The 24,018-nt window shown below is 58.7% G+C and overlaps 1 protein-coding gene and 1 pseudogene across 1 annotated transcript in view; both read left to right on the top strand.

The window, feature by feature from the left end:
• LOC142440760 (bifunctional peptidase and (3S)-lysyl hydroxylase JMJD7-like) overlaps window positions 1-5,988 on the top strand; it is a 99,612-nt gene extending 93,624 nt beyond the window's left edge. The window contains 8 exon segments of the mRNA XM_075543015.1: window positions 2,953-2,963; window positions 3,361-3,496; window positions 3,581-3,834; window positions 4,205-4,261; window positions 5,101-5,196; window positions 5,362-5,438; window positions 5,649-5,808; window positions 5,900-5,988. Of these exon segments, the coding sequence (XP_075399130.1) occupies window positions 2,953-2,963; window positions 3,361-3,496; window positions 3,581-3,834; window positions 4,205-4,261; window positions 5,101-5,196; window positions 5,362-5,438; window positions 5,649-5,808; window positions 5,900-5,988 (880 nt within the window).
• Window positions 5,989-8,019: 2,031 nt separating this feature from the next.
• Window positions 8,020-17,187, top strand: LOC142440750 (cytosolic phospholipase A2 beta-like; annotated as a pseudogene).
• Window positions 17,188-24,018: the final 6,831 nt, after the last annotated feature.

The following is a 24,018-nucleotide window of genomic DNA, read 5'->3' as shown; positions in this document are numbered from 1 at the left end:
CCCTCTCCCGGAGCTTCAGATTCAATGCCGCCCTTTGAAATAAATTCTTCTGGGGGGAGGGGCAGGTGTCCATTTAGTAGTTGGGATTGGAATCGGCCCCCCAAACCTCTCCACTGGTTCCCTACTGCATGCTGGCATGCTGCATTCACATCTTGGAGCATTGGGTTGAAGTCTGGTCCCTCTTTCCCTGTGGAGATAAAAACAATACCCGCTCCCCTTGGGTGGGTTAGTGAGGCTGAAATTCTTTAAGTGAGCAGACAGCGTCTATTTTCTCCTGAGGAGTGGCCGATGGGTTTGAACCACTGACCTTGCTGTTAGCAGCTACCGGGGTTCCTTACAGTTAGCCGTAGGCACACTAAATGAAGAGACAGTAGGTTAGAAGATAAATGTGGGGAAATCAGTTAAGTGCAATGAGGGGCTCCGGGATGGAGGTTCAATAGGGTGAGTAGAGAGGGCCTCAATGAGGAGGTGGCTCGTGGGCACAGACTCACGGGCGGGGAGGGAGGGAGTGTGCAGACACATGCGGGGGCAGTTCACGGAAAGCAAACACCCTGAGTCGGAGAGAGGATGGTGCGCTCGGGAGAGGGAAGCGTTTTGCCCATGTGTATTTTGGTTGGTTAAATTCCTAGCAGAGGAATTATGGGGTCAAAGGAATTGTCTAGATCTCCCTTGAAATTCTCTCGTTTCAAAGCCCTTGGATAGAAGAGTGACCGTACCCCAAAAGAAATCTATTCAAATGCAAGAAAATCAAAATGGAAGAAGAGTAAAAAACATAAAGGGGCTAAAAATAACAGTTACCACCTCTGTTAAGAATTTCTGTGAGAATCTCAGGGGTTTACTGAGCCTGAGTCATCTTCCGGGGTGCCTGTTACAGTGGGCTGGCACAGCTTGGCCACGTGTCACCCCTCCGGGTTCCTGTATCTACTAGGCAGGATCCTTCTTGCCTCTTTGCCAGTGACTTTCAAGTACCAATCAGCTCTTCCCTTTCCACCTTCGCAGGTCCCCTGGGACCTTCCTATTCAGCTCCAATTTCTGATCTAGCTAAAGACATCCCCACTTTCCCACTGACCGTGAGACTAATCGGATGACTTCACCGGAGGCGCGCGACCTTGTGGTTCAGGGGGAGGGCAGTGGCCTTGAAGCACAGGGGGGACCTTCCGCTCTACCCAAGGGAAAGAATGGAGGGAGCTGCAGGGCCAGGGTGCAGGGAGGGTGTGTGGTAAGGGGCTGGCTCCAGGCAGAGGCTAATCAGAGGAGAAGAATGGGTTGGGCCCCATTACCAAGGCCAGGCAGACTTTATTCTCCAAGTGGTAAGTCATCAAAGGAGGTTTGCTCAGAGTGACAACATGAGGCTGCCTTTCAAGAAGATGTCTGGAGCTGGGGTGATAAATGCTTTTGGAAGGAGGGGAGTTAAGCCAGGGGAACCAGTTAGTTCACTGTGGCAGGAGATATTGTAAGCCTTTAATCCAGTCATTAAGCCAGTGTGTACTGGGGATCCTGGGCGTGCTGGGCACTGTGCTCCCTCCTGGGAAGGCGTAACCCACACCCCCACCCTCATGGAGATCACATTCTAGCCGGGGACAGAGACAGCTATCCAGTGGAAATCAATTGAGTAGATAGTATATTAACCTGTTTGCAAACCTGTCACTGGAGTCGTAGAACTGCCCCGTATTGTGTCTGAGGAAACAGATTGGCCACCACGTCTCTCTCCCGAGGGGCACCTGGTGGACTGAGATCAACCCCCTCCTGGTTAGCAGCCACGTGCTTAAGCACCGTGCCACCACCAGGGCCCATAGATAGTGTGCTTGACGGTGCAGGTGGTCAAGTGGACATGCACGCAGGAAGGGAACGAGGAGTTTTTCAGAGCCCCGGGGTGGTGTCCATGGTTAAGCATTTGTCTTACTAATGGGAAGGTCGGTGCACTTTGCCTCCTCCTAAAGGACCCCCAACAAAATGCAATCCTTTTCAGAAAAGTCAGGGCCACAAACTGTGGAGCAAAGGTCCACTCTGACATCCCGGGTCACCAGGAACCAGAATCGACTCGAGGGCAACACTTTTTGTTTACTAGAAATGGTTGTGGGCTGGGGCCGGGAGGGGGTGGGCGGTGGGTATTGTGGTTCACAAGTTCCTAAAGAAGAAGGATAGCCAGCTGGGGGAAGGAAGGCTCTTGAGGTGACTTGTGAGTGGAGGGGCCCCAAAGGAGGTGGCATGGGAGAGGGAGAAGGTGAGGGCGAGGGAGGTTGGGAGTGTTTGTAGGTAGACTCGGTGAGACGAGGAGCCAGCCAGGAGCACAACAGGGAGTCAGTGATGTTTATGAAGGGTGCGATGAAGGGCAGCAAGAGAAAGCCACCCAGGCAGCACACAGCACGGTACCATCATGGAAGACCCAGGGCGTTCAGGTTATAGGCATGTCTCCCCGATGAGGCTGTCAGCATCTTGAAAGGACCCATTCACACTGGCCAAGCCAAGTGCTGAGCACATTCCAAAATATTCAGTGAATATTCGCAGTTGGAAGGCATTCTTCCTTCATCTTGCTGCCCCCAGCCACGGGGAGCTTCCTGCGTGGTGCCTGAGGCTGCTTTTCTATACTTCGCAAGAGGTCCGCCACCACAGCTAGGGAAGCTAACCAAGGGTCTGGCCCCAGGGAGGACTGGGGTTTGGGCCAAGCAGGAGTCCCGCTGTGTTAGCCCCAGTTGACCAGAGAAACAAATTCATAGCCACTTATATGTGTTTTAAAAGAGAACTTTATATCAAAGAAAAATTGTACATTAAGAAAACATCCCAGCCCAGTCCAGATCAAGTCCTTAAGTCTGATATTAGCCCATATGTCCGATACCAGTCTATAAATCCCTCTTCCTACTCACGAAACACAAGCAATGATGCTGATGCAGGAAGATCACAGGCCAGTGGGTGGAAAGCCTTGTGGACCCAGTGGTGGTGGAGGCATCCCAGCGCTAGCAGGGGTATCCAAGTGAGCCCTGCGGCTCCAGGGCTCTAGTGTAGCTCTGTGTGTCTTGTCAGCAGGAATGTCTCACAGGAAGGGAGCTATTGATTTCCGTGGGCACCTCCAAATGAGGTCATCAAGCTACAACCTGAATGACAGCTTAGACTCCACCCCTCCACAAGTTGACACCAGAGTATGTTGCTCACCTGCTCTTGGGCTGTGTGGCCCCTCCTGGAGTAGGCGTGCGGCAGCCTCCTCCTTGAAAATCCCCTTCTATTTCTGGTGGTCCAGAGTCTCTTGGTCCCTCCCCAGTGAGCACTGCCCAGTGATACCCTGTGGCCTGCCCAGAGAGGGCATCTCATCCGTAAGTGGCTGGGTGCTGTTTATGTCAACATCTACCTCCCACCCCACTTAAGAGCTTGGCGTGCCTCCAACCGTGCCCTACCTGGATGAGGCCCCGATGCCACTGCACTTCTACCGGGGCTGGGTCTGCCCCAGCAGGCCCTGCATCGTGCGCAATGCCCTGCAGAAGTGGTCGCTCCCCTATCTGAGGTGGGTGCAGCCCTGGGCTGGGCTAGGGTGATGGGCGAGCTGTCTTGTGGCATGTGGGCATGCTCTTAGAGTCCCTTCCCCTAGGGCCACGGTGGGCGCCATGGAGGTGAGCGTAGCGGTGACCCCAGATGGCTATGCTGATTCCATACGCGGAGACCACTTCCTGATGCCAGCCGAGCGCCTGCTGCCCCTGTGAGGTGTGTTGGACGTCCTGGAGGGCAGGGCCCGGCACCCTGGCGTGCTCTACGTGCAGAAGCAGTGCTCTAACCTGCTTACCGAGCTGCCCCAGCTGCTGCCCGACTTGGAGCCCCACGTGCCCTGGGCCTCCGAGGCTCTGGGTGAGAGGGGGCGACTTGGGCAGAGGGCAGTCGTTGAGAATACACAGCAGAAGCACACACCAAGCTTCTACACTGACAGCTCAGTGACATTGATTGTCTTGGCCCACACCCACCACCCCATGGCCAGGGTCAGGCCCTGCCGCCCTGGAAGCCTTGACTGTTGACCGACTGCAAAGGATTAGTGCTCTAACTTTTGCCTGTGGGGGGCTGGGCCCATTCCCCAAGCCCTCCAAACCATGGCCTCTTCGCCACTTTTCCCTGGGATGCCCCTCGCTCGCACGCAGCACCCCCGCCCACATCCTGTTGGGTGTTATCCCAGACCCGACCTGCAGGGGACAACCGCTCCTAACTCTCCTCCTCTGTCCTGCAGGGATGATGCCAGAAGCGGTGAACTTCTGGCTGGGGGAGGCGGCCACAGTGACGTCCTGTAGGTGTCTCTGGGATGCAGGGACAGGGAGGAGCCAGGATGGGGCCAAGGGTGGGAGGCTGGCCTGGAGGGTCGGTCTACAATTCTGCGAACAGAGGAGGAGTGGCGTGGCAGCGTGGTGGGTGGGATGACTTTGGTGTGGGGGCGCACTAAACATCTCTCAGAGGGCACGTTGGCCCCGGAGGTGAACTTGGGAGAACCCTATGCGTGGATATTTACCTCTTTGGAGAGATGACCCGCATGGGGGGTGTGGTGAGTGCCAAGTCCCTGGTGGCTGGGATCTGGAATGCCCTCCACCCCATTCCTCCCTGGGCATCTCCTGGAGTCTGGTTTGACTATGTCGTTGAGAATACACAGAGCAGAAGCACACACCAAGCTTCTACGCTGACAGCTCAGTGACATTGATTCAGTCCCTCTAGTTGGTTTAAACGTTCTCACCCTCCCTTCCCGAGTTCTTCTCCCTGAGGGAAATGAGGGGGCTTCAGAAACTGTGTAGAAAATAATGGGATTCCCCCTCCCCCCTTATAAATTCATTGTCCTCCAGGATCCTGGCTGTTCTTTGAAGAGGCTGTTTTCAGTCTGAGCCCGGATGGAGTTTAAAAGAGCACCATGCTCATGGCAGAGGGATGGAGATCCTTTACTGGCTAAGTTGAACTAGAACTGGGCGTAAAGGAGACATCAGGGGACACTTTGGATGGAAGGTTGAAATCTTTATTCGCAGGACTTTCTCGTTTTTACACCCCTGGCTGTCTTGAGGCGCAAGGCTCTGGGTGGGCAGGTTCTGCCTCTCATGTGCCCTGCTCCGCCAAATCTGCCCAGGACCTTCTTTGTGTTGGCAGTGCACAAGGACCACTATGAAAACCTCTACTGTGTCCTCTCTGGAGACAAACATTTTCTGTTACACCTGCCCAGCGACCGACCCTTCATCCCCTACGGTAGGGCTGGGGCCTGCCTTACGCATGGGCCCCAAACCAGAGGAAGGGTAGCGAGGATTCCCTGCCTGTGTCCCTGGGGCCAGGCAGCCAACAGGAGAGGCTGGGAGGAGGTGTGAGGGGCTGGGAGCACTCTTTGCTGAGCTCCCCCTTTTTCTCTGGCATCAGAGCTGTACACCCCAGCAACCTACCGACTCACTGAGGTGGGCACCTTTGAGGTGGTGGATGAAGAGGCCATGGAGAAGGTGTCCATCTTGGCCCTGGGCCTCAGGGAGGGGCGAGCTCATCCATCTCCGAGGAGCAAGTGGGCCCCAAAAGTCCTGGGAAGGTGGCCCCTTCCTCCGTAAGGTCCCGCCTTCTGGGGCTGGCTTCCCAGGGCGGAGTGGAGGGGGACCTTTGGCCCTTACCTTTGGCAAGGCCAAAGGCCGAGTTCCCCGGTCCTGCTACGTCCCCAGGTGCCCTGGCTTCCACTGGATCCCCTGGCGCCAGATCTGTCCCGGTACCCACAGTACCGTGGGGCCCAGGCCCTCCGCTGCACCATGCAGGCCGGCGAGATGCTCTACCTGCCGGCCTTGTGGTTCCACCACGTGCAGCAGTCCCAGGGCTGCATTGTTGGTGAGGAGCTGCCGGCCTCGGCCAGCGGGTGGGCTGGGGAGGCTCTGGGTCAGAGCTGGGCCACCCACTCATGTGCTTGCTCTCCCAACAGTGAACTTCTGGTACGACATGGAGTATGACCTCAAGTATAGTTACTTCCAACTGCTCGACACCCTCACCAAGGCCTCAGGCCTGGACTAGTGGAGCCCCCAGGGAACGTGCCCCGCCCCCACAGCTCAGGGGGCACTCTGGCTCCTCCCCAGATGGGCCCCCACAGAGACACCCTGAGTCTGTCTGACCCAGAACCCCGTTTGGATTGGGACCGACCCTGGAGACTATCGTGGGTGATAGGAGGAGGACCAGGAAGTGCCAGGCAGGTGTCTAGGTCAGGGTTCCCAGAAAGCTGCCATGCAGGTGAAGCAGCCCCGTGGGTGGAGGCCAGCTGCGGCGTCCTCCCTCCTCTGTAAAGCTGTGAAGTGGAGATAATGATGGTCCCTACCTTTCTGGCTGCCCTAGGGCCTGGAGAGGGTTTCTGTAAGGGCCCGCTCGCTCGCTCGAAGGACATGCTCAATAAAGCCGGGGAGGCTCCATGTGGTACCTGCTCCTTGTGGCTTTCTGTGTCTCCGGCAGGGCGGGGAGGGTTCAGATGGAAACGTCAGAGAGAGGAGCTAGCTCCCTGTCTGTCCAGGGACCACAGCTTGTACTCCGGTCTGGCTGGCAGGGCAACCCTGTTTTAACTCTCTGCCAGGGCTCGTTGACTGGGACTCTGGTTTGCTTCGCGATGGGGTTGGTGACCTGGGGACGAGCCTGTGTCTCCTAACCAGCACAGGGACCAGGGGACATAAACTGCCCCACCCCCACCCCTGGGCTGCTCCTCTGCAGAAGGAACTGGCTTTCTCATGCTGCCCCCACAAAAGGGGAGATGAGCCCCCTTCCCCTGGGTTCCCACCTGGAGCTCCAGTCCTGGCCATCTCTGAGGACCCAGGTGGCCCAGGCCCTGGCTTTGAAGAGCTGTTTTTAGTAACAGCCACTCCCCTGCTGTGATGATAGGCTCTGGATACACCCCTCCTCCAGGTCTGCTTCAGTGGAGACTGGGCATTCCTGTCCTAGTGGTACCTGGATGTTGCTACAAGCCTTGTTGGTGGGGACTCTGCCCTTGCCCTACCTCTGGCGGCTGCCCAGACCTGTGGCCCCTCCAAGCCATGCCTTCCTGTCCTGCTCACACGGGTGGTTGGTGAGCTGTCCTGGAAGCAGGACCCGGCTGGGCAGGCCCAGGTGGTGTCTGCTGGGGGCAGTGGGTTTTCCAGGAACCCAGCAGGGGTGGGGGACCTTGAGCCCATGGGAGGGTGTCAGTAGCCCCAGTATAGGCTGAGGTGCCTCATTTCTTGGGCAGGTTGTGGGGCTTGGGCCGAGCTGAAGATGCAGGTGGGAGGGGCAAGGGAGGCCAGTTGGGACATACTTGGATTTTGGCTTAAATCCCCACAGTCCTCGGCCCAGTGGTTACTGCTGCCTTTGCTCGCCCCGCCTGGGACCCCCAGCCTCATGGCTCTGGTAAGACTGGCGTGGCACTGGAGCCCACTCTGACTCTTACTCCCCACCTGAGTCCTGGCTAATGCTTTCTCTGGAGGGCTGTGGCCGCGGTGGTCTTCAGGTGTAGGGGGCATGTTTGCCAGCTTTGGGTAGGGGCATGGCTGGGCTGGGGATCCACAGAGCTTCTAGGCAGGGAGAGGCTGCTGGCTGCTCCCCTGCTCCCTCTGAGTCAGTTGCCTGGGCTGTCGGGGCTTGAGACTGATGAGATGGGTGACTTTCCCGGGTTCTTCCTCTGCCAGGAACCCCTGGGCGCATGCAGCTGGGACTTCCAATGGCAGCTGGGAGGCCAGTGAAAGGGTGTGCTGACACACGCTCCCTGGCCCCAGCACACCTGGCAGGGCTTCAGCCCAGAGCCCGGGGTGGTTTGGGATGGAGTCCTGGGGTCCTTTGTTTCTCTGCCCTCGGAGAACCTGGAGGGCACAGGGCTTGGCGCCCATGGGCTGCCTGGCCTGGTAACCTCCCACCTGCCCCAGCACAGAGGTGGCTTCCAGAACTGCCCCCTGACCAGGGGTGGGATGCACAGGGAGGAGCGAGTGAGCAAAGAGGAGCTTAGTCCTAGCAGGCCGCTCCCTCCATGCACTTCTGTATGCCCACCCAGAGCTTTGTAAGCGAGGGCATGGGCTGGGGCAGACAGGTGGCAAGATGGGAGCCTGCTGGTTCCAGGAGAGGGAAGCGGAGAGCACAGCGATCCTGCCTCTGGGTCTCCGGCCAGTTGCTGGGTCACCTCTCCATGCCTCCGCCTCCTCGTGAGGCAGCGTAGTAGTCGGCTGAGTTAATGTATGGATAGCCCTTGGGACAGACCTGTCATGGGCATTGTGTAAGTTCCTATGGACGTGCCCTGTCTCTTCTAGACTCGGGGTTCTGGGTGGCCTTGGCCCTGTTGGTGCTGGGTGAACCCTCACAGGTGCCCCAAACTCCCTTCCATCGCCTTCGGCCTTTGGTCATGTCATCCCACAGCAAGCTTGTCCCCTCCCTGCTGCTCTGCAGGCCAAGTTGCCCGGGACCTGCCTGCTCACCATTCGTGTGCTGCAGGCCCACAGCCTGCCTGCCAGGGACGTGGGTGAGTTGACTGAGAGAGGAGAAGGGAACTGAGGTTGCAATTGGAGCAGGGCAGGGACGGTGGGAGGTGGCAGGAGGGCTGGGCCTGCGAGGTCCTGGGAGGAGGAGCTGCAAAGAGGGACGGGCAAGGGCTGGTGATGGAGGGTGGGGTTCGGTGCGTCCCCAGGGATCCCTCTGGTGGTAGACTCTGCGTGGCTGGCTTGGGGGAGAATTGGCCCTCATTTCTTCTCCTCCAAGTGACCCACCGTGACTTCTATGTGACCCTGTGGCTGCCCACGGCCTGCAACCACCGGCTCCAGACGTGCACGGTCAACAACTGCAGAAACCCTGTCTGGAACCAGAGCTTCCTCTTCCGGGTGCACAGCCAGATCAAGGTGGGCCTGCCTCAGCCCAGCCCTGCGTACCCCCAGCGCCACCCCCACCCCACCCCCACCCCATGGCCCTGTCCCGCTGCTCCCCTTCCAGAACATGGTGGAGCTGAAAGTCTTTGACCAGGACCTGCTGACCAGCGACGACCCCGTGCTGTCAGTGCTGTTTGACGTGGCACTCTGCTGCCTGGGGAGTTCTGGCGCCAGAGCTTCTTGCTGAGCCCGCAGGCAAGAATCCACATGGGCGGCCACCCTCGGTACCACCAACGGGATGCTGCTTAAATGCCCCTCTTCAAAGAACTTGTTTACAGACCATGAGGTCAGGTTTACCTGGTGCCCGAGTGTCAACCAGGACCTGCTTCCCGAGGAGTAGCCCCCTCCTCGGGGCCACATTATGGACAGCAGCCCTCCCCGCATTGGCACCCCTGGCTGGCGTCTGGGTTGGAATCTGCACATACCCACACTGACACACACACTCACATTCACACCCACACGCAGCCTCACACACATACACAGGTACACTCACACGCAAGCACACGCACTCAACCACTGTCACACTCACACATGCACAGCCATGTGGATACACATGCACACACACTCACATGTGCACACAACCACTCACATGCATGCCCACATACATGCACACGTCTTACCTTTATAACTTGCTTTTTCAGGGTGGGGAGCGGTTCGACGTTGAATTCCTCCTGCAGAGTGTGTGAGTTGGGGGTCGCGGGGGTCAGGGGAGTTGGGGGTTGCGAGGTAGGGAGAGGGGCTCTGGGTCAAATCTCTCCCTTCTGGAAGGAGAGAGCCTCGTGCGCTCAGGGCTGGTGTCCTTCCCCGGGGACCCTCTGTGGTTGGAAGGACTGCCTAGGCTTCCTTGGGGGCAAGAACCTGACCCCCGCTCATGGCTTTTCCCAGGACAGACTGTGCGGAGCAGCTCACCAGCAACGGTGTCCTAGTGGTGAGTCAGATCATTGTAGTGATTGATTCAGGATCATAGTAGTGATTCGGGATCATAGTGGTGATTTGGGAAGGTAATGGTGACTTAGGATCATGGTATAGTTCGGGATCATGGTAGTGCTTTGTGATCATAGTAGTGCTGTGTGATCATAGTAGTGTTGGGATCATAGTAGTGATTTGGGATCATAGTAGTGCTTTGGGGTCATAGTAGTGCTTTGTGATCATAGTAGTGCTTTGGGATCATAGTAGTGATTTGGGATCATAGTAGTGCTTTGTGATCATAGTAGTGCTTTGGGATCATAGTAGTGATTTGGGATCATAGTAGTGATTTGGGATCATAGTAGTGCTTTGGGATTGTAGTGGTGAGTGACACACCCTCCCTCACGCCATCTGCTCACCTGCCCTCCTGGCTGCAAGTCTGTCTGGACCAGGAAAGAGCAAAGTGGGAGGAGCTATGATTTCCAGAGGACATGGGACTGAGGAGCAGGAACCGCAGGCTGCAGGGGAAAGGGTAGTGGTGAGGTATCCTTGCGTGGGAGGGGCGGCATATGAATATTCTCTTCCCAACACAGGCCCGTGAGCTTTCCCGCTTGCATGTGCGGCTGGAGGAGGCTGGGGACCAGAAGGGTGAGTCTCCCAGGTCACCAGGACAGCCCTGGCCCTCAGCCTATGTCTTCCCCCTTCCTCAGCTGCCCATCCTGGAAGAAGCTGCCAGCCACCTTTAGCCTCCGAAGGCTAGGGGCTGGGGGTGAAACTGCCCGGGTTTACCAGGACCTGGTCTTTTCCCATGACCCTGCTCCGAGGGGGCTGGGCTGGGGGTAACTCCTCCCAGCCTCTGCCAGCCACAGGGGCGGGAGATACCTCACGGGCAGGGAACCCCCTTCCACCCCTACCTCGGTTCCTTTCTCCAGAGTCAAAGGGAAAAGTTAAGCTTGTGGTCCCCAGGTCCTACGAGGGATCTCAGGAGGCCACCGTAGGCAGCGACTCCTTCCGTTTCCACTTCCCCACCTGCTGGGAGCAGGAGCTGAGTATCCACCTGCAGGTAGGGAGCCCCCCCCCACTGACCCCCTGGACTTCAGGCCCACAGGGCCGGGTGGTACCCCTGCTCTGAGACTCGGGTAAGTGTACAGTTTTGGTCCCCTTGCAGAACGCCCCCCAGGAGCAACTGAAGGTGCCACTCAGGGCCCTGCCATCAGACCAGCTCGTGAGGCTGGTCTTCCCTACGTCCCAGGTACTCTTCACTCAGAGGAAGAGACCTTGATGTGGGGGTGGGACAGGGCCTCAGGCCAGTGCGGGGGTGGGGGCAGGGGGTGACTCCTTCTCTCCCTTTTCTTTTGGGCCAAGCCCCTGGGCTGGCCTGTGGGGGTGCATCCCTGTGGAGATGGCTGGGACATCCCAGGGCCGGAGTTGGGGTGGAGGTGCCAGCCTTTCTGAGTGGTGTTTTGCTGGTTTGCAGGAGCCTCTGATGAAGGTGGAGCTGAGAAAAGAAGACATGTGAGAGGCTGGGCTGGGGGAGAGCAGCCGGTGGAGGGAGGGCGCTACGTGCAGCTGGGTGGCCTGGAGGACCGGAAGCAAGCGGGTGGCTGCAGCAGGGAGCTCCCAGTCTTGGGAAGGTGCTCAGAGCAGAGAGGGTCCTTCCTCAGCCTTGTAGTCTGCGTGTGGCCTCACTGGGTGGGAGAGAGGTGGGGGCTGAGGAGAGTAACACGCCTGGTTTGAGGAGCACAAAGACCAGAAGGAAGCAACCTTTTGGATGGAAGCAACGTAGCTGGGCCTTCAAGAACTTTTGCTGGCCCTCGGTGTCTAGGAGCATAAGCAGCCCCAACTTAAAGACCTTTGTTCCTTCTCAGCCTCCGTGTCCCCTCCCCAGTGTAGCCCTGGTCCAGCGTTGCAGGGGAGGGAGAAGCTGAGACTTAGGGCCGTTTTGGCCAGAGGGACACCCTCATCTGCCGGCTGGCCTTGCTGTCATGCCGGGCGTGTTGGTGTGGCTCTGGGCCCACCATCCCCCCCTCACTCTCCAAGCTTCAGCACACAGCCTGAAGGGAGAGAAGAGATGGACGTGGATCTTGCAGGGAGATGGGCCCAGTGTCCTCTTTTCTGATGAGGATGAGCACTGCCTCACTGTCCGTCCATCCCCCCACCCCACCCCCAGACCAGGGGAACTGGCCGTGCGCCTGGGCTTTGAGCTGTGTGCTGAGGAGCAGGCCTTCCTGAGCAGGAGGAAGCAGGTGGTGGCCAAGGCCCTGCAGCAGGCCCTGCAGCTGGAGGGAGACCTGCAGGAGGACGAGGTCTGTCGGTCTGGGCAGGAGTGTGGGGGTCTCAGGCCGAGGGTTGAGCTGAGTGGGCCTCCACACTTCCATTGCCCGACCAGGGTTGGTTGTAAGGTGGACTTGTGTTTGCCTCTCGTCTGCCCACCTACCCCCCTTGTACTTCCCGGAGCTTTCTTGATGTTATCTTGGGCCCGATGCGGCTGAGCAGTGTCAGAACCACGGGCCCCACCAGGGGTAGCTACCCTTCTCTGGGCGTTGGCCCTTGTCCTGGAGCTGCTTTTAAGACTGGGCCTCTCAGACAACTCGGTGGACATCTGGCCAGGCCTCTCTTCTGGTTGGGCTGGCTCCTAAGGAAATGAGCTCCTTGCAAAGGGAGAGGGGCGCTGATTTGGGGGTTTTGAGGTGAGCCTGCGTCTTTTAAGAAGTGACCGCTGTACTCCCCAGGCTGGGGATGGGGAGATAAGGCCTGTGGCCTGTACGCTCCCTGGAGTTTTCAAAACCCGAAAGGACCCACCCTGCTGAAGGAGGTTATCCTGACATGACTCTCCTCAGCTGCTCTGACTCAGACCCGCTCCATGGGTCCCCACCAGACTCTGACCTACGCTAACTTGGTGGTGGGGCCAGGGGCAGGGGACTGAGTGGCCACTTGACTTGCTGTGTTCTCCTCCTGTGGTTTTTACTGCCCGGCGCACCCTGACCTCCCCTCCACCAACTGGAAGTCCCCGCAGGGCCTCCCTTGAGCCCAGCTGTACTCTGCCCTTCCAGGTCCCAGTGGTGGCAATCATGGCTACTGGTGGAGGGGTCCGGGCAATGACTTCCCTGTATGGGCAGCTGACCGGCCTCAGGGAGCTGGGCCTCTTGGACTGCGTCTTCTACATCACAGGGCCCTCGGGCTCCACTTGGTGAGCAGGCTGAGTGTGGGATCTGGGGGTGAGTGGGCAGAGGCAGGGGTGCCTGTGGTAAGGCTTCTCCAGTGCCCCCTTGGCCTCCATGACTAGATTGGAAGGTCTGCGAGGAGGCAGGTGGCAGGTGCGATATGCCCAAGGTGCCCCATGGGCTTCGGCTGTCTCCATGGAGCTGGAAGGCACCTGCGGGCTGCTGCCCTGGGAGAGAAGGTCCGAAGGGGTGTGAGGTCTCGGGGGACTCTTAGAGGTACCTGTCTGCCCCCGACATCTGGCTTTGCCTAGGACCTTAGAAAACATCTACAAGGATCCAGAGTGGTTGCAGAAGGACCTGGGGGGCGCCACCGTACTGCTGAAGACGCAGGTGACCAAGAACAAGCTGGGCATGTTGGCTCCCAGCCAGCTGCAATGGTACGACCAGGAGCTGGAGGAGCGCGCTCGCCTGGGACACCCGGCCTGCTTCACCAACCTCTGGGCCCTCATCAATGAGGCCATGCGACATGATTGGGTACAGAAGGGCGGCCCACGGGGAAGGGCCTGGACCTGGAGGCAGCCCTGCTGGGTAGCAGGGCGAGGGGAGATCTCCAGAGAACAGGCAGCAATGGGTTTACACGGAGGTATCTCCCTACAGGCTGATGACCACAAGCTCTCGGAGCAGCGACAGGCTCTGAGGCACGGCCAGAAACCTCTCCCCATGTACTATGCCCTCAACACTAAGGGGCACGGCCTGTCCACCTTCGAATTTGGAGGCAGGTCGAAGCAGCTGGTTGAGGCCCCGGGCGGCCAGGGGTCGGGGAAGGGGTGGTTGGGATGGTGTGGGGAGGCAGTTTTTCATGCCCTTCTCCTTACACTCTGGTCCGGGACCCGAGTGAATCCAGACACCCATGACCCCAGAGTCACTTGGACTGGAGGGGAGTCGCCCCGTCATTTGTGGCTGCCCTGCGTGGGTTCGGGTGGGCAGGAGGGTGGTGGCCAACAGCGGTCCCTTCCCACCGCAGAGTGGTGTGATTTCTCCCCCTACGAGCTCGGTTTCTCCAAGTAAGGTTCCTTCATCCCCTCCGAGCTCTTCGGCTCCGAGTTCTTCATGGGGCGGCTGATGAAGAGGATGCCTGAGTCCCGCATCTGCTTCCTGGAAGGTGAGGGGGTCTTGGAGAGAGAATGGGGGAGGGGAGGATGTTTCTGGGGAAGCCCCATCACTGAGGCGGGCAGCAGGGAAGGGTCAGGCTGTGACAGGAATGGGGGCTCTCGTCCCCTTGTGTCTGCGCTCCCAGGTATCTGGACCAACCTATATGCAGCCAGCCTCCAAGACAGCTAATACTGGTCCTCGGAGCCCAGTCCGTTCTGGGATCGCAGGGCTCAGACCCTGACCAGCTTGGGAAGGTGCCCAGGCTCCGGGGCTGGTGCTGGAGGTGGGCATGTGACTCCCAGCTCTGTGTGTGTGGTGGTGGGGGCACTGGTCTCAGCTCTTTCCCTCTCCGGGGTCACTGCCCTCAGACTGGGCTAGCACCCACGCCCCACTCCCTGGCTGTGCAGACAAGGAGCAGGTCCCAGTGCTGAAGATGGAAGTGCCACCCAGCCTGGCTGGGAGGATCAGGGAGTTGTTCTCTGGCCTCCTGACGTGTCGCCCGCTTGCCCAGGCCACCCACAACTTTCTGCGTGGTCTCCAGTTCCACAAAGACTATTTCCAGCACCCTCACTTCTCCTCCTGGAAAGGTAGCTTCTCCCACCGGGGTCCAGCCCCCTGATGTCTTCCCAGAGCTGTGGGCCTTGGCTCCAGGCCCCTCCTGGGCCCCTCACCCCACCCCTTGGCTCGAGCCCTTCCATGTGTGGCCCCATGGGATGTGAGAAGTAGAGTTTCCTGCCTTCTCCTTCAGCTGGGGCTGGAGGTTGCTTCAGGGCTGGGGCCAGGTGGGTGGGGCCTGAGGGCGGAGTCTTTTTCCAGGAGCAGCCAGTGACTGCCACTGACCAGGGGAGCAAGCGTGGTGTCCTCAGCACCCGTGCTCAAGGCTGCCCTCCCACCCTGCCCACCTCTCCAGACACCAAACTGGATGGACACCCTAACCAGCTTACCCCTGGGGAGCCCCGCCTGTGCCTGCTGGACGTGGGCTACTTTGTCAACACCAGCTGCCCGCCCCTCCTGCAGCCCACCCGGGACATGGACCTCATCCTGTCGCTGGACTACAATTTAAATGCCGCCTTTCTGGTGGGGGAGCTTATGAGTGGCACCCGAGGATGCTAGGGCGGCTTCACAGTGTGTGCCTTGCTTGCTTCCTCCCAACCCTACGAGACAGGGACCCACATGCTATGGGCTGAGCTGTCCAGAGAAACAAAAGCAGCAACACTCCTCTGTGTAAAAAGAAAGAGCTTTAGATCAAGAAATCATTTTAGATCAGCAAGGCATCCCAGCCCAGTGCGATTCAAGACCATGCTAGTCAGAACCTTCCTCAGCCTCTGTGTAGCTGCAGGCAGATAATGTCCAGGCTGGCGTGAACACGTCCGAGTCGGCGGCTCTCCAGGCTGGTGGCCCCATGGGGCCGTCCCTGGAGACAGAATCCCAGCGAGGAGGAAGAGGCTCATAGCATCTCTCCTTCCTTCCAAGGAGGGATCACCAGGCTTCCACCTGAGTGACAGGTGGGACTCCACCTCTGCACTTTCACGCAGGTCCAAGTGGACATAATATCTAACCACCACACCATGTCAAAACAACCAAACCAGGATCCCCACCATGGAGTCCATGCTGCCTCACCGGGTCCCCCTTGGTGTGTTTCTGAGATCGAACTGCTTACGGGAGTAAAAATGCCCACGGAGCAGTTTGTCACAGGAAACCAGCCTCTAACAACCAATGGGTCAGTAGACACAATTGTATGGCGATAAAATAGTAAAGGTCTAGTAAAGTCATAGAGGCTAGGAGAGATAGGGGAGCGAGAGTACAATAAAGGAGTCAGGCACGTTTTATGATAGCATGCTCACCTCAGCTCCTCTTGATGGACCACGTGGAAGTGGGGGAAGAGAGAGGATCTGTATTATCTTGGGGTAGTTACAGGTAGCCTTAAGACATGCATATTCAGTAGTTACATACGCCACAAGGTGGGTGGGATCAACAGTAACGTCCTGAGCTCACAAGTGAGGAAACCTAACAGCTGCATTGGGGGAAGCTGAGAGGGGGGCTGGGCGACAGCAGGAAGAGAGAGCCAGAGGATGTCTGCCTCTGTAGGGAGATCAGACCAGCCATGTGCTCACTTGAAGGCAGCATGGCTGTTAAGGGAGAGTCTGTGGCTACCAACGTGGAGGCACAAGTTCAGGAACGTGGTGCTCGGCCCTCTATCCATGGAGCAGCGGGTGGTTTCCCAGTGCTGACCCTGCAGAACCTCGTCCAGCACATAACTGCTTCACCACCAGTGCTCCCTGTGAAAAGAACTGGGGTTTCATTCACGCTCCTTCAGGGGGCATTCTCCGCAATGGGGAGATGATGTGATGGTGAATCTGGTTGGCTGCACCTGCACCCCAGCTGGTTGCAGACCGTCGACACCCCAGCGTTTAGTTTCTGTGTTAATTTAGTGAGAGGTGTGTGCCCTTCATGGCTGGCCTCAGCGATGGCTACAGTCCGTTTGGTGGAGCTCTGAGGGGCTGCGGCACGGCTGTCCACTCCGACTGATGCTTGGTCCTGTGTGACGTCAGTGTCCAGGACCAAGGGAGCCCGAGGCTAGCCCTCTCCTGCCCTCTGTGCCCCTGCAGCAGCTGCAGCTGGTGGGCCGCATGTGCCAAGAGCAGGGCATCCCGTTCCCGCCCATCTCTCCCAGCCCCGAGGAGGAGCGCCAGCCTCGGGAGTGCCACAAGTTCTCCGACCCCGGCCGGCCTGAGGCCCCAATCATTCTGCACTTCCCCCTGGTCAACGACTCCTTCTGGGACCACTCGGCCCCTGCTGAGCCAGCTCGCCGCCACCCCCTTCCTGGTGTCCCAGCCTCCCCGACCCAGCAGACACGCCCTCCACCCCAGCACCCTGCCCCTCCATGCCCACGATGTGTTCTCTCTGCACAGGGGTCCCTAGGACGCCCGAGGAGCAGGAGGCCGGCCGGGTGAACCTGTCTCCGTCTGACTCCCCCTACCACTACTCGAAAGTGACCTATAGCCAGGAGGACTTGGACAAGCTTCTGGGCCTGGCCCACTACAACATCTGCAACAACCAGGAGCCGCTGATGGCTGCCCTGCGCGAGGCCTTGCGGAGGAGGAGGCAGCGCTGACAGCCCGCCCCAAGTGACGCCATGGAGGGACAGCGCTGCAGCTCTGCCCCGCCATGCCTCAGACTCAGAGAGCCATCCACCAGTGTTCTGGGGCCTCGGAGGGCCTGGTTGGCCCCTGCGGCACCCTTCCTAGCCTTGGGTGTATGCCCTGGTACCCCAGACGGGGCAGGAGCTGCCAGCACCTCAGAGGGCCATCTGCACTGTGAACCGAAGCTGTGACTGTGGGCTTGCCACAGCTCAGCAGCTGCTCTGGTCCTGGGCCCTGGGCCCCTGGAGCAGGCCACAGTGGGCCTCTTCTCCAAGCACCGGGAGAGGTGGGGTGCAGAGGTGCTGTGGCAGCTGGGGTGCAAATGGGCTGGGGTTGGGGTTCTGGGTGGCTGGGCCCGGTGTAGAGTGCTGGTACTGGGGGGAGGGTCCCAGGCTCCCCCGCCCTGCTGCTCTGAATGCTGTACGCAGGGACTCGGGGGCTGCACACATTACAGGACTCGTCCCACCAACGGTCTGAGGATGTCATTGCTGCTACGAATGGGGAGACCTTTGGTACCACCATCAAAGACCAGTTTAGGAAACAAGACAAGGACACATCTCCCTGGCCCCGCAAAGAGTTGCCAGCCTCTTGGTGCTGTGCCACCCTTTCCCAGCAGGAAGCCCCGTAGGAGGTGTCTGCTTCGGTCACCCCTGCCCCACCCTCCCAGCCAGTAGCTGCCCTCTTTGGCGGGTGGGGGTCAGAGCACCTTGAGGAAGAGCCTAGGAAGGTGTGACCTCGGAAGGGCTGCCTCTTACCAGGAGCTGCCCATTCCCAGGGTGCTGCGTGGTGGCCTGGCTAGACTGTGGTGAGCCTGCATGGGCAGTCTGTAGCTGGTTCCATGTGGTGACCTGGATGGAGCACGTCCTCACCTACAGCCCCAGGGTCACTTCTGGGCCCACCCACTCACCTACAGCCCCAGGGTCACTTCTGGCCCCACCCACCCCTGTGGAGGAGCAGCGAGGCCCAGTGAATGAATGTTGGGTCCCTGGGCCACACCTGCCCCACCACCACCTCCCTGACAATACCCCACGTTCCTCTAGCATTGGTAACCACGTGGATTCCCATGACACTCCCCTTCCCCCTTCCCCCCAATGCATGGCTGAGTGACTCCCATGTTGGGCACAGAGTGAGAGTCAGGGCAGGAGTGACTGCTCAGTACCCCTGTGTCCAGGATGAGGCTTCACCCCAGCCATTCATCCCATTCATCCCATTCATGAACTGGACCCCATGGGAGAGTGCGTGGAGGTGGGCAATTACAGCGGAGATGGTGCCCCAGGATGTCTCCACTGGTGGAGGGTGGTGGGCTCAGGGGTGCTGCACATTCTGGGGGGTGGGAGTAGGGGGGAACAGGGGCTCCTGCTTACACATGTGAGAGAGAGAGAGCCTTGCCCTGCCCTGCCTTCTCTGCCTCCACCTTCTGACCCCTGACTAGATTCTCTTCTCCTCTTGGAGGGCGACGGGGCCTGTGCTTTGGGAGAGCTGCAGGGGACTGTGACAGCAAGGGACGGGGAGGCAGCAGGCTGCCCATGAGCCGAGGTTGGTTTGGAGAGGGAAGAGGAGAAGGCAGGCCAAAGGGCACAGTTGCAAGAGGCCAAGTCCAGGCAAGCTTGCTGGGACTATGCCAAGAGAGGCTGCCCTAACCCCGTGCTGCTCCAGTAGGCAAGGCATTCCGAGAGGGCCTGCTCTTCTCTGCAGACCAGCCAGCAGCAGGAAGCTGAAGGATCGCACGGGTCTGCAGATGTGTGTGTGTGCCCATGGACTCACACCACACAGACACACACACATGGATGGACATACCACAGGCACGTATACCATAAACACACCTGGATGAACACACACCACACCGATGACACGCATCTACCAAAAACACGTGAACATCTATCACAGGTGCGCCCGCACACACACATGCACACATGGACAGGCATGAGTGCAGAGGGCTGAGCCCATGGGTGGGACAGCCGTCAAGTCTGGGGAAGGGAGTGACATGGTCCAGAAGCTGCCCGGGGACCATGGGTTGCCCTGGCGGGTGGGGGTGAGGCTTCTCTTGGTCCCAGGGCAGTGGGCGTCTGGTGCGGGAGGTGCAGAGCAGATGGGGACCCTGCTCCAGGAGCCCCGAGCGGGCGATGCGGGCATGTCCACATCCAGTCACACCACCACTGTCCTGAGAGGTGAACTGGCTTTCTGTGTGCCCACATTAGGAACCCGGGCCACGTGTTCCAGGGAGCAACTTGTGCAGACTGGAGCTTGGGACCGCTTACTTAATCTGAGAGGCCCTGTCGGACGACCTTCAGCAAAGCTCAGCCTTTGAGTTCTGGGCTTCTGGCTTCAGGGCACGGTGAGGGCAGCTGCTGGTTCTGGCCCAGCTGCAAGTAGCCTCGCTGTACCTGGCCCTTCTGGGGACTCCAGATAGCACTGGGGAAACTGGGTGCACCGAGAGGCTGGGTTACTTGCTAGAGACCACAGTTAATTAGCAGTGGAGTTGAGACCCGATAAGGCCCTCACCGTAAAAAGGAAGTGTTTTCTGCCCTGGTGACCCTTGGCCTTCCCTGAGGTCAAGGGTGACCATAGCAGCCACATGAAGAGTGTCAGAAGCAGGGCACAGTGACTGCCTCAACCTCCCCACTCTCCCCCCGCCGGGGCTCTTCAAGTCTTGGCCTAGTGCCTCTATTGCTGGGGAGCAGGCTGGAGAGTCCCCCACCCCTGCAGGGCCCACAACCTTCCTAGCAGTGCCAGCGGATCTGAGAAGGCACAGCCTGGCAGTGTGTGGCCAGTCTCCCTGGAAATGGTCCCATTGAAGATCTGGAGAGCAGACCGATTATTTTCCTTTGATTGTGTTACAGACACCTTACAGGAGAGAAGGACGTTTATAGATCACTGTCTACAGTTTCTGACCTTCAAAGCACTCAAATCATTGCAATCAAGTCAATTTCTATCATATAGGCCCTGTAGGACAGCACACGATGGCCCCTGCGACTCTCTGAGGCTGTCACTACGGGAGCAGACAGCCGAGCCGCGTCTTTCTGATGGGTTTCCGACCACTGACCTTGCCACGAGCAGCAGCCCGGGGCATGCTTTTTTCTGACCTTGGGTTTGAGTAATATATATATACACACATATAATGCATATATATATATGAATTTTAATATAGAGGGTTTTTGTTTTAAGTGGAAACATGCAGAGCAGTTTAACAATTTATACACATTTTGTTTGCAGCCCTCATAATATAACACAGCACTCTTCTTGCCTCCTCCCTGGCCCCTCCCTCCCTCCTGAACTTTGAGGGCAAATGCTCCCCTTTGCTCTGGGAAGCAAGTGCCTCACAGGTGCCATGCGTTCACTTTATCAGCTCGACTGTTGCTTGGGCAGGAGTGATTCCCGGAGCTGGGCTCTGTTTTGGATTTGAAGGGCCCTGGTCTCGGGGTTCCAGCAGTCCCTGTCAAACTTGTAATGCCCTCTCTTCATGAAGTCGACTTCCATTGGCTTTCAAGCTGTGCACAAGTTGCCAGTTTGAGCTCAACCAGAGCAGTTTGATGCGGTGGCTGGACACCATCTAACTCTCCTGGTCTCCAGGACAAGGATGGAGGGCTGTGGTCTTGGTGGTCCGTTAGTCCTGTGGACTGCTTTGCTTCAGTTTTTGATTTTCTTCACTCGTCTGCTCCAGATGGGGAGAGAGGGGATTCTAGTTGCTAGAGGTGGCTTTGCAATGGAGACAAACATTTTATACTAAAGTGAGATTCTTACATGACATTTGTGTGACTGCAGAGCCCCTGCTCATCTTCCTCCGTGCTCACCCTAGCTGACCACCTTCCTGCCTCAGAGGATGGGGCACTCCCTCTGCCCGTCCACCCTCAGGTCCTCACTTTCAGTCCCACAGGATCCTGTGGTATCAACCCCCCCCCTATCAGCCCCGCCCCCAGCCTACACAAGGATTACAAACTGTCGCTCCACTCAGACTCTCTGTATCTAGTGTCACCTCCCCTGTGTTCCTCAGAGTGTGCTCTGCACCCATGAGATTATTGATTGGTTTCCACCCATAGTGACCCTCTGTGTCCCACAGGGCTTGCTCTGGGGGCAACTCTCAGAGGGGGAAACCAGGAGGAGGAGGGGAGGGAGCATTGGGGCAGAAGAAGCTGTGATGGACCCCACAGAGCCAGACTGCCCACGGAGGACAGGACCCTGCGGCTGTTTCCTCAAAGGGGAGCCCCTCAGGGCAGATCAATGCTCTGGAGACCCTATCGGAGGTGGAGGCCCCTCGACTCCTCCTCAGTCCCGCCCTCCACACCCTCACCTACATCTGGACCTGGGTGAGCTTCTCCTGGGCCGTCAGCTGCCTTTCCAAGTCCTGGTGCCAGGCATGTGGCCCTCTAAGGGGTGGATCCCTGCTCACCCCACAGTCAGGGTCTAGCAGGAGGTCCTCTCAGGAGGCCAGCCAGACCTCAGCCTGACCCAGCATTCCCCGAAGCTCCTCCTGGTCCTGGCTCACCAGGCAGTGCTCCTGGTGAAGGGCCCAGGTCGTCCGGAGCTCCTGCAGCTGCCTCTTCAGCTCCCGGAGACGCTGTGACCTGGGGGGCAGAGGGCTGTTGGGAGGGGCGCAGGGTGTCGCCTGGGTGGGGCAGGACTGGGTTACCGTGGAGCAGGGAGAAGCAGGAAAGGGGGCTCTGGCCACGCGCCACCCTGGCCCTAGCCCTCAGCGCGCACATCTCTGGGGCTATGACGTGGCTGGTGTCCAGCAACTGCTACCCCGCCGGCCGCACTGCCTGGGCTCTCAGGCAGAGCTCCTGCCCCAGTGTCTCCTTGGCCCCAGCTGGCCCTTCTGAGGATATAGACTAGCGCCTGCTCCTCTTGAGCCCGAGTGCTGGGTGGGGGACAGGGCATGGGAACAGGTCTTAGGGCCAGGAGGGCAGAACAGGGAGGAGGCACGGAAGAGCTGGGTGCCCCCACCCGCATGGAACAGAGCAAGCCCCCATCCAGGTGGGGTGGCACATACAGCAGTTCTTGGCAGTGCCTGAGGAAGGCGTGGCCATGGGCTGCCCTCTCCAGCTGCTGGCCCTGCTCCAAGGCCTTCATGTCCAGGTGGCCCAGGCCTCCTGCACCTCAGCCATCTGCCCGGCCAGGCCCTCCTGGACCGCAGGGTGTACCTGAATGGCCTCCATCCCCATCTGAACCACCACCTCGTCCACAGCCACCAGCTCCCTCTGCAGCTGGCAAAGAGCAGGCTGAATGCTTCTCCACCCAGGACTCTGCAGGCCATCCTGACTGTACCCCAGCCTAGGTCAAGCCCAGGCTCGTCACCCCCCATCGCAGAGGGGGTAGGGGCAGGCTGCAGTCCTGCCTGTGGTCAGCTGGGGGTGAGGGCTCCTCATCCATCCATTGCCTACAAAGAGGGGTTGGCGCGGGGCGGGGGGGGACTGGGGCCCTCCCCTGCAGGAGGCGGTGCTGGTGCTGCAGGACCTCCACAGACGCCAGGTCGTGGCCAAGGACAGCACCCTCCACCAGGACCACCTTCTGCATGTGGCCCCACAGCTCGAGCGCCGCCTTGTGGAATTCGAGGGCACAGCGGGAAGGAGGGCCAGCAACTTTCTCCCTGAGAACAGGGCCTCTTCCTTTTGAGCAAAGACTGTGGCTGGGGGATTTGTGGGGCGTTAACAAGGAGGGAAAAAGGATGAAGACTCTATTCCCTAACTTATAACAGTGAGAATCTGGAAAGCTGGTGTTCCACGGTAGGAAAGCGTCTACTTTGGTAAGTTAGAGGTAAAGTCCAAGTACATTATCCTACTTTAAAAATCATTCCCACGGATTCTCCGTTAACAGCTAGGCTGCCTTAATGTGAGCACATGGCTGATTGTATCTCTGTGTAGAAGCAGATATGATCCTTTTGCCCTCTCTTCCCACCGTGACACCCAGCCCCCTTTGTAGCTTCCCCCAATGCAGGTATTAGCTTTCCTCACCTTGGTGAGCTCAAGTACAGGGGCCTTACGATAGATACCGCCCACCTTGTGACCCATGTCACTACTGAAGAGGTGTGTCTCCAGGCTCCCTATACACGTCTCAAGATAGCAAAGGTTCCACTTCTCCCAGTTCCACGCGGTCCATCAAGAGGAGCTGAAGTGAGAATGCCTAATAAAACATGTCTGACTCTGTATTGTATTCTCTCGCCCCTGTCTTTCCTGTCCTCTGTGACTTTACCATGACCTTTACCTATTATCATCGCTGTACATTCACGCCTTCTGGCCCTTTGGTGGTTAGAAGATGGTTTCCTCTGATCACAGCCGGTTCCTGATGAGGCCCGGGGGCCACAGGCAGGGCCCGAGGGAGGAAAGGGTCTTGACACGCATGTTGGGTGGAAGGCAAAAAGATGGGGAGCCCTGAGCACATGAGGACGGCGGCTCATGGAGCGAGTGGGCTGCCTGTCAGGGGGTCTGCCTGTAGCACCTCCAACAGTCAGTGAGGAGAGGGCTGACCCCAGGGCAACCCAGCCCCAGGATTCCGGTTGCAGGACCTGTCAGGTGCTCAGTGCACTGAGACACCAGATCCCGAGAAAGGAGGGTGTGGGGAGGGGAGGCAGGGAGCTCTAAGAGTGGCGGTCAGCAAGAAGACCAGCAGGGCCTGTGCCCCCAATGAAACTGCGGCCCGTGCTCAGGGAGCATTGGGAGAGTCCACTTCGTGCTCCTGCCACAAGGGGTGACCTGCGCTGAAGGACTCCAAACTGGGGGCAGGAAGGAGTGTGGTCGGACGGGGAAGGCTGATTGATGCTGGGAGCTGGAGTCAGCCATGCCCCTTCATACACACATGCACACACGAGAATACACACAGAAG

This window comes from Tenrec ecaudatus, chromosome 1 (assembly GCF_050624435.1).
Source record: "Tenrec ecaudatus isolate mTenEca1 chromosome 1, mTenEca1.hap1, whole genome shotgun sequence".
In the NCBI taxonomy this organism is placed as follows: domain Eukaryota; kingdom Metazoa; phylum Chordata; class Mammalia; order Afrosoricida; family Tenrecidae; genus Tenrec; species Tenrec ecaudatus.
This window is presented reverse-complemented; position numbering and strand designations above follow the sequence as displayed.